We start from the raw sequence: 9,326 nt of genomic DNA, 5'->3' as shown, positions 1-9,326 counted from the left end.
GCCAAGAAAGATGCAAAAAATGATTTCATACCAAACGATCCCAGCCTTCACTAAAATGGTCATATATTTATATTGTTAAGCTGTTTCCCTTTTCAAATAAAGCTCTCACATTAAACTTTTTTCTATATTTAGTCAGCTTACCTTTATTTGTTCGATTTCATCTGATGTGTGACAGAAAGGAAAAAAAGTTGTTTATTTAAAAAGTGCAAATACTTTTTCATTGTACTGTTTTCTTACCCATGAAGACCTTCGTGTTCAACATTGCAACAGAAGGATCAACTCTCAAAGATGGTTTTAATGACACTGCAGAGCTCTGACGTCGTGGCTTTAGACTGTCTGGTTTATCATCTTGGTTTACATAACATGGATTTTCTTTCCAGAGGAGGAAACAATACCTAATATTAATATGCCAGAAGAGCGGTCTGTAGAAAAACATTACTTTGCAGACTTTGATAGATTAAATCCCCTTTGTTAATAGTTGATGAATAAATGTTTGAAGTACTTCTTTTTCAAGCTCATAATATTCTCTGTCCAAAACTCACAGTACGAGGTTTAGAGGTTAGTGGTGATTTATTAACTAATGATGTGAAAGTCAGCCTGAAATCTCTGTGCTGCTTAGGAGGATTAGGCTCCAGTCAGGCCTTTATTGTCACAGCCGTAATACTACAATGAAAAACCAGCTTTAGCCACGAGTAATCATGGCCAGGATACGTCAGTTGGTGTTTAACTGGAAATGTTCTCCAATAACAGGTTAAAGCCAGACATCTAAAAAAAAACATCAAACTTTTTGCCCCTCAGGAGGCCTGTCTGCAGGGTAACCTGATCGCCAACTGTCTGGAGCAGCTCTCTGACCCACACCCGTTGCTCCGGCAGTGGGTGGCGATCTGCCTGGGCCGGATCTGGCAGAACTTTGAACCGGCGCGGTGGTGTGGAGTCCGAGACAGCGCTCATGAGAAGCTATACACCCTGCTGTCCGATCCCATCCCCGAGGTAAGGAACACATTCAAAAACATGTGAAGGTATATATACAAGGGAAACGTGAGGAAAAAAGGGTTTCATTATGTAAATTTTACACGTCTAAAGAGGCAATCTAGAAAAAAATAATGTAGAAATTAGTTGGGGAAAAAAAAGCCTAAACAAACTAAACTGCATCATGATTTATTTTGCTGCCAGTCTCAAATGTCCAAATAAAGCTTAACAAAAAAGTAATTTACTACATCTTTCACATGAAGCTGTATGCAAAACATCCTAGAGATAAACTTTGTGGTCTCAGGAGACATTTTAAAGAACTCCTCTGTGAGTTACAGAGATATTGCCAAACCAGGCTGAGAGTGATGGATGGATGAGAAACAAATGGCTCTATCTCATGCCTTCAAGGCCTTATTTTGTATATTCAGCTTTGCCTTTTAAACAGTTTCCAATAGCTTGAAAAGTAATGAATTGTTAGAAGGGTTGCTGGAGGAAAGATTTGAAGATTATGGCAGCAGATTTGCAAAAAAGCAAAACATATTGATGAATGTTTTTTTGACACAAAAATAAATTGGGGATGATTGATGGCAGTTGTCCGTGGAGGATTTGGACGTGTAAGTGCTGTACTTTATTTTGGTTAAGGTGATCACAATAAAATAACTCATTAATTAATTGTTTGATCAGGGTTTTCGCGGGTCATTAAAAATCATTAAAAGTCATTAAATTGTTTTTTTTTATTAAGGTTTTAATTTGCATTACAATTCATTAAATGTGTTTATTGTGGCATTTAAAATGCTTTGTTAAAAAATTTTTTTTATAAAAACAATTTCGTCAGACATATATTACAATATATTTGCGTGGAACTGATTCCGGTTGATCGCAAAGACATGTTCGGAAAAGAAGCTTGAGTCGGAGAAAAAGCTAGGGAAGAATGCCAAATTCAACAAAAGTGGTTGGAAAACGAGGAATTGGCTGCAGCCTGTCGACGGGTACCTGTTGGAGGCATTAAAATTATTTCTAGGAGCATTAAAAAGCATTAAATTAGAGTTATTCATTCCTGTATAAACCCTGTTGATTGATTGATTGATTGATGCGATGTCACAGTGGAGAAATTTACTTGTTTGGTTTTTTACAGTAGGATTATTAAAAATGTTGCAATTATTTAACAAACAAGCTCATCCTAAACACCAAGCCATGATGATCAGGATAACCTCTGGAGGATCTGCAGAGATCAACGGCTCTATGGGAAGAGTCTATTGAGAATAAAGCACCTTTTTGTCTTGCAATCCACAAATTTGACTCTTATAGAGGAGTAACAACTAATGTTGAAAAGATCCATTAAAAGTTATTTGTGCAGTTCATATGACCTGGGTGACAAATAATCTTAACCAGCTTATTTGTGCATTTTGGCTCAACTCTTGGAAGGGGATAACAAACATGTAGGAGAATGTCCTCAGATCAGATAAAAGGGAAACATTTTAGTTCTGAGAGCGGCACAAAGCTAATACTGCATATTGACCCATGGTGGTGACAGTAGGATCCTGTGGGAATGCTTTGAGTCTCGGTTGAAAGTTAATCTTTTATTGCAACAAAAATAAAGAAAGTAGTAGCTAAATGCTGACTGAGTAGGACAGGGGTCGGAAACCCAACCTGATAGAGCCATATTTGACCAAAATAAATTGAAGAAATGGAAGAAAGTTCACATACCTGCATAAAATAGCTACCTGTTGGATCCGTGGATGGTTTTCCATGCTTGCAACAAAACTAGCAGCACTAGTGGAGTTTGGAGATGCAGTCCACTTCTTACGTCTATCTTTGCTCTCCTGTAATTTATCCAGACGTTCTGCATACTAACAGCCACCTGCCTGGCACTGCGTACTTGTACAGCATTGGGAAACAATGAATGTATGTTTATCCGCCTGCACACCGTATTAAAAGAAACAAAAAAAACTTTTTCTATTTTCATACATTTTTGAAAAAGCTCCAGGGAGCCACGAGGGGGGCATTAAAGAGCTGCATGCGGCTCTGGAGCCACGGGTTGCCGACCCCTGGTTTAGGAAGATCCTGTTAAATAGTAAAATGCATTGAAAAATGTAAAGTATTTTGATCAGAATATCAGCCATAATTGCTTTGTAGTATGTTTCCACATGGAGCTATGTGAGGGGGAGAATACAAACACACATTGCCAGATTTTTAGAAAAATATTAATTCCGCTCTCCAGTGGAAATTAATATTTTATTAAGTACTACCTTTGTCATAAAAGGTTAAAGATAATGTTTGTAATGTGACAAAATGTATGTTTTAAAAGGCAGGAATGCTTTCAGCAGCTGCTGTTTTTTCTGTATGATTTAAAGTTTTAATAACGGTTGTTCTGTTAAATAAAAAAGACACCTTAAAAATTTCTATGTAAAACCAGATATTTAAATCTTTTAAATTCTCATTTTAAGGCTGCATTTGTTTTAGTTTGAGGGTCCTCTATTAACATCATTATTTTCTTCTGTACTCGAAGCTTTCATATGAAAGATGGACCAGCTCCAGTCTTATTAACAAAGATTTGGTAAAGAGCTGTTTTCATGCTCTCAAACTCAATAAAAAGTTAAGACAGTAGTTGTTGTTGCCACGTTTATCACAGAATTAGATGCCATCTTCCTACAGCTGCTGCTCTTTCCAGCTCTTGTTCTTTCTCTCTCTTTCCCAACTACTCCTACATTCCTCCTAAGAAAGTCTGGGTTGGATCATCAGCATCCACAGGCTTCTCCTTTCTTTTGACAAGTGTTTTATGACTAAAGCTGGAGCTGTGTGGGAGCTTCACTGGGTGTAGATTTCACAGATGAAGGAAGGAAAGAAAGAAGGGAGGAGAGAAGCCGGCTATTTCTGTGCCCGCTCAGCAGTTCCAGGTTTTTCAGAGGCTTTGCTTTTGTGAACCTCGGCTGACTGAGATGCGTTCAGAAGTGGGGGTCACAATACTAGAGTCTTTATAAAAACTTTAGTCATCGTGGCATTGATGTAATGGAGGTCTAAAAACTTTCTAGCTTATATATATATGTGCACATATATATGTATGAATTGCTGGTTTTGTGTTGATCTTTATTTCTGTATTTCCCTTCCCTTTTCCTTTTTTTTTATTTTTATCAAATATCCTGAATATGGGCTGCTCAGTGGAGCAGTGGGTAGCACTGCTGCCTTGCAGCAAGAAGGTTTTAGGTTCGATTCCCAGCCCGGGGTCTTTTGGCATGGAGTTAGCATGTTCTCCCTGAGCTATGTGGGTTCTCTCCGGGTACTCCGGCTTCCTACCACCGTCCAAAAACATGACTGTTAGGTTAATTGGCTTCTCTAAATTTTCCTTAGGTGTGAGTGTGTGCATGAATGGTGCGTGTCAGATGATGGATGGATGGATGGATATCCTGAATATATTGTCTTCATTAAAAAGATATCAATGAAACTACTGCTGCTGTATATCAGTACAAGCTTGTAATGAGCTAAACCTTGAAACAGAACTTGTTTACCTCACCTTTCCCCACTTTTCTACAGTACGGAAGTAACCGTGGGACAATTTGACCAAGTAGATTTGGGAAAACGTCAATTTTTTTTAAAGGTGTCACTAAAAACAAGTCTTAAAAGAAAGTTTCAAAGTACTTGTGGGTTACATAGTTCCTTTGATGGGATTGGGGTGAAAAGACAGACTTTAGGAATTTTCTGTTTTTGGCCGCAACTGTTGGAGATCTAGTTTTTAAGCCTCATTTATTTGCAGTGCTGGTAAAGGATTTGTAAAAAGCCCCAACATATATATTATATTACACAGAACCAGAATCTAAAACTGAAAAATTATTTTTTAAATTAAAAATCACCCATGCAACAATTGTTACTCCTGCTGCTAAACTATATTCTATCAACAATTAACTCACTGATCTCCTTTGATGTTTGGTAAGCACCCAGAAAAGTGAACTTTTTGATGACTGCTCTTTGCTCAGCATCTCCAGACCATCCAAGGTGTTTGGTCCTCCATATTCTCTCTTCTCTTTAGCTTACTGTGAGGTTCCAGACTGAAGGTTGACTTGTTTAGGTATTGTCTTTGTGAATCGAAAGAAAATTGCTCTCTGTTTTCTAGTAAAGTCTATGAGGTGTTTGTTTAAAATGTCCCGGTATGATAAACAGTTTGTGCATGGTAAAAACAGACAAGGCATCACAGGTAGTACTTATATGAGGGCATGTGGTGTTTTTACACATAATTATTCTTTCTTCATCCTTCATTTATCTTTCACATCAGGTTTGCCTGAAGGACTTGTTGTGGAAAGGATTAATACCAGGGTTTTCTGATCAAACTGAATAGTTCAAGGTAGTTCCTACATCAAATGAAACCTGTATATTTTTTTTTTATTTTTAATTCTTATCTGATTTTAGAATTTCTTAAATTTGACTTTCCAACCCATTCCATCATGTAAAGTCGTCTTCTCCATAAACATGTTCTTCCTCTTATTGATTCGACTAGATAAACCTGCAAACCTACATCGGGACTCAACTTAAAGCTAATTTCATGTTGGGTAGGTGGCTTTAACTTGAACTCGAACTAGACTTACATGCCATGGAATAGAATACAATAGAATAGAAAATCCCTTTATTGTCCCACAATGGCCAAATTGTGGTGTTACAGCAGCAAAAAGATTATAGCAAAAGTGGTCACACTAATGTGGACCTTAGAAAAAGTCTATAAAAAATAACAGAATGAGTGACAAGAGTTAAAACACATAAACATAATACTGTACTGTACTGAGTTTTTACAGTACAAATACTGTGCATCTGGAAAGAGTAATATAAAGCTGTAGACATTTTAACAGTAGTGGATATGTGCAAAAATGGCAGCAGCATGTTAAGTGACAAAAACTGTGCAAAAATCAGCATGAATGTTACAACTTATTGAGGTTGTTGGGAACAGTGGAGGTTAAAGTGTCTTACAGCTACTGGGAGGAAGGATCTGTGATAACGCTCCTTGGTGCATTATGGGTGCAGCAGTCTGTCACTAAAGGAGTTCTCCAGTTCTCCAACAGCTTCATGCATGGAGTGGGAGACATTATCCAACAGAGATATTATTTAAGTTAGGGTCATTTTGTATCAGGCTACAGTTTTAACTTGAATCTACCTGTGGAAGAGGAGAGAGGCAAACACTGAAACAAGCTTCTATGACACCAGAAAGGTGGGAGCTACCCAGATTAATGTTTATTTATGACCAGAACCAGTTGAATTGTGACCTATTGTATTCTGAGTAAGCAAGTTTTTGTTCTGTTGAGACACACTCCCTCCATTTCACAGTTGGACCTCAAACACATTACTGGGTGGTGTGGGGACACCGGTGAGGGGCGTGCAGAGTTCACCCAGACAGAAACAGCTGCTTCCAATGGTAACCTCCTCCCTGGCAGCTGTTCAACCTGCAGGGTTGAAATTCAGGTCTGCAGAAAAAAAAAAAAAAATGAAGAGCCTCTGAAGCATATCAGGGTTTATACTAGGGCTGGGCGATATAGAAAAAAAGCTTATCGATAAAAAAAAATGCATATTGATCGATATCGATAATTATTGAAAAGATTTGAAACCATATTTTATGTGCAGCTCTGCCTGGACTTTTTATGATTTTGCTAAATGATTTAATTTTAATAAAAAACACAAACACAGACTTCGAATTAAGCTGAAACTAAACTGAACCTGGTTCAGCTTAGTTTCCTGCTTTAACCTGAGTTATTACTTTGAAATTTCTGGCCCCTCAGCATTTTTCTCTCAATTGTTAGAACTACGTGGGAAACTGCCCAGAACTTTATATATATATTTTCCCGAAATTCCCGAAAAATCCTCGTAGGCGATGCAGAGCCGCGCCAGGGATTACACAGCTCATACTCCTGCGGCTGTGAGCGGCTGAGATGATAAAAAAAAAAAAAAAGTTGGTTGTGTTATCAGACTTGGTTTTCACTGGTTCCCGACACATTTTCCAGATGACTGTGGTTTGTTTTTGGTCCGACTTGCCATGACCGAAATACTGCCAGACTGCCGAACTACAAAAACCCTTCTTTGGAACAATTTCCTCCGCCTCTCCTTGCTGCGACATCTTCATGTGCTCTGTGTTGTGGTTTGAGAGGGCGGCGCTTGGTGACGGCGTGCCTGGGTCCATGATTGTGATTGGTTGGGAGGAAGTAGCGACTAGCATAAACCTACATGCTAGGCTACAATGAGAAGGAAGGAAAACTGCGTTTCTTTATCGAACTTTTATCGACCCTCTTTTTTTCTATTGCGCCACACATCTATCGATTGATATATATCGTTATTGAATTATCGCCCAGCCTTAGTTTATACTACTTGTAAATAGATAATTTATTGTTTCTGCTGAATAATTGAATCCAGACTCACACATCGATATCAACATAATAAATTAACCTTTTCTGTAATTGATGTATTGAAAAACAGAATGATGGGATAAATAAAAACAGAATTTGCACCAAAAAGTTGCAATATTTTGGTTCTCAGAAAGCTTGAATGAGGTTTATATCTTTTTTACTTTTCAACATTAATTAAAATTAATTACAGTCGTCCTGTCCCATGTGCAGAAAAACACTGCCAAGGCATGATGCAACCCCCTCCATGCTTCACAGTAGGGACAGTGTTCTTGGGATGGTACTCATCATTCTTCTTCCTCCAAACAGGGTTAGTGGAATTATGACCAAAAAGTTCTATTTTGGTCTCATCTGATCAAATGACTTTCTCCCATGACTCCTCTGGATCATCCAAATGGTCTTTGGCAAATTTAAGACGGGCCTTGAAATGTGCTGGTTTAAGCGATGCATGATTTCAAACCATGACGTCTTAGTGTATTACCAACAGTAACAGCTTTTTTCAGGTCATTGACCAGCTCCTCCCATGTATTTCTGGGCGGATTTCTCACCTTTCTTAGGATCATTGAGACCCCACGAGGTGAGATCTTGCACAGAGCCGCAGTCCAAGGGAGATTGACAGTCATGTTTAGCGTCTTCCAGGTTCTAATAATTTTCCCAACAGCGGACATTTTTTCAACAAGCTGCTTGGCAATTTCCCCGTAGCTCTTTCCATCCTCGTGGAGGTGTACAATTTTGTCTCTAGTGTCTTTGGACAGCTCTTTGTTCTTGACCATGTTAGTAGTTGGATTCTTAGTGATTGTATGGGGTGGACAGGCTTCTTTATGCAGCTAATGACATCAAACGGGTGCATCTATAATTAATGGAGGGGAGGTAGACATTTTGAAGCAGGTCTTTGAGGGCTGATGGACAGGTGTTCAAATACTTATTTGCAGCCTTATCATCCATATAAACAGTCTTTTTAGATTATGTCTCATACAGTGGACATGCACCTATGAATAACGTATGATTTCTAATTGGGAGAGCTTGCAAAAAAGCAGGGTGTTCAAATACCTTTTCCTCAGTGTATTTTATTTGGACTTCTGTCCGCTTTATACGGTCGCATCAATGGCATCTCCACTTTGGAACCAAACACCAGTATACCCAAACTTGTTTTAGCAGAAATTCTCAATATTTTTCACCCGTAGTTTAAGGATGTCATTAAGAAATAAAACTGTACTCTCTTATGATGGACGTGTGGCTTTTTTTAAAGCCTCTTCACAGTCTGACAGGAAAAATAAAGACCTACACAGATTTACAGCTTTCTGTAACCTAATTGGTTTTAAATACAGTTTGAAGAAATGTGACCAGGCAGACATTCGCAGTTTCACAGTTTCAAGTTTCCAGCAGTGTACATGAGCGGCGCAGACTTTCAGGCATGCAACACATTTCTGAAAAACAAATCAAATCTTAACCTTCAACCTTAAATTCATTATGTTTCGACAAAAGGATTTTCAGCCTTGCTTTCTCTTCTACCTTCATTCTTGTTGCAAAAGACTGAAAAGAAATAATAGCATTTCTGTTGCTTGGTTAGATCAACTCAGGGTCAAAGAGCATTGAGTGGAAAAGTGCTTTCTTTTCCTTTTCTAATGAGTTCTGTCTTTTATGACTTTTTGACAGATGACAAAAAGTTGAGACAGCTAACAAATAACACGTTTATTTTACTTGGTGGTGTTGTGGAGGCCATGGATTGAAGTCTTTTCAAATGAAGGAATGTGTCGGTCTCTCTATCCCTCCTTTTATTTGACTAAAAAGATTTATTTTTTTTGTTCATCAAAGTTTTAATTTTATGAAAAACCTGAACCTGTAGAAATGTTTTGTTGTCTTATCCTACTATCTCCAAAAAGCCCACAGGGAGACATAAAGACTTCTCTCACGGTCTGATCGGGCAAATCAGATCCCAGCATCATTAGTATCAGGTAAAACCTCGAGGAAGAGGATTTTTTT

At 38.2% G+C, this 9,326-nt stretch overlaps 1 protein-coding gene across 4 annotated transcripts in view; it reads left to right on the top strand.

The window, feature by feature from the left end:
- The window catches only part of rptor (regulatory associated protein of MTOR, complex 1), a 214,629-nt gene that overhangs the window by 132,010 nt on the left and 73,293 nt on the right, over positions 1-9,326 (top strand). For all 4 annotated transcript variants that reach the window (XM_015375832.1, XM_015375830.1, XM_015375831.1 and 1 more), the window contains exon 17: positions 799-990. In XM_015375832.1, coding sequence (XP_015231318.1) covers positions 799-990 — 192 coding nt within the window. The remainder of the gene's footprint in view (positions 1-798; positions 991-9,326) is intronic.

Source organism: Cyprinodon variegatus, unplaced genomic scaffold (assembly GCF_000732505.1).
Source record: "Cyprinodon variegatus isolate N-32 unplaced genomic scaffold, C_variegatus-1.0 Scaffold126, whole genome shotgun sequence".
NCBI classification, from domain to species: domain Eukaryota; kingdom Metazoa; phylum Chordata; class Actinopteri; order Cyprinodontiformes; family Cyprinodontidae; genus Cyprinodon; species Cyprinodon variegatus.
This window is presented reverse-complemented; position numbering and strand designations above follow the sequence as displayed.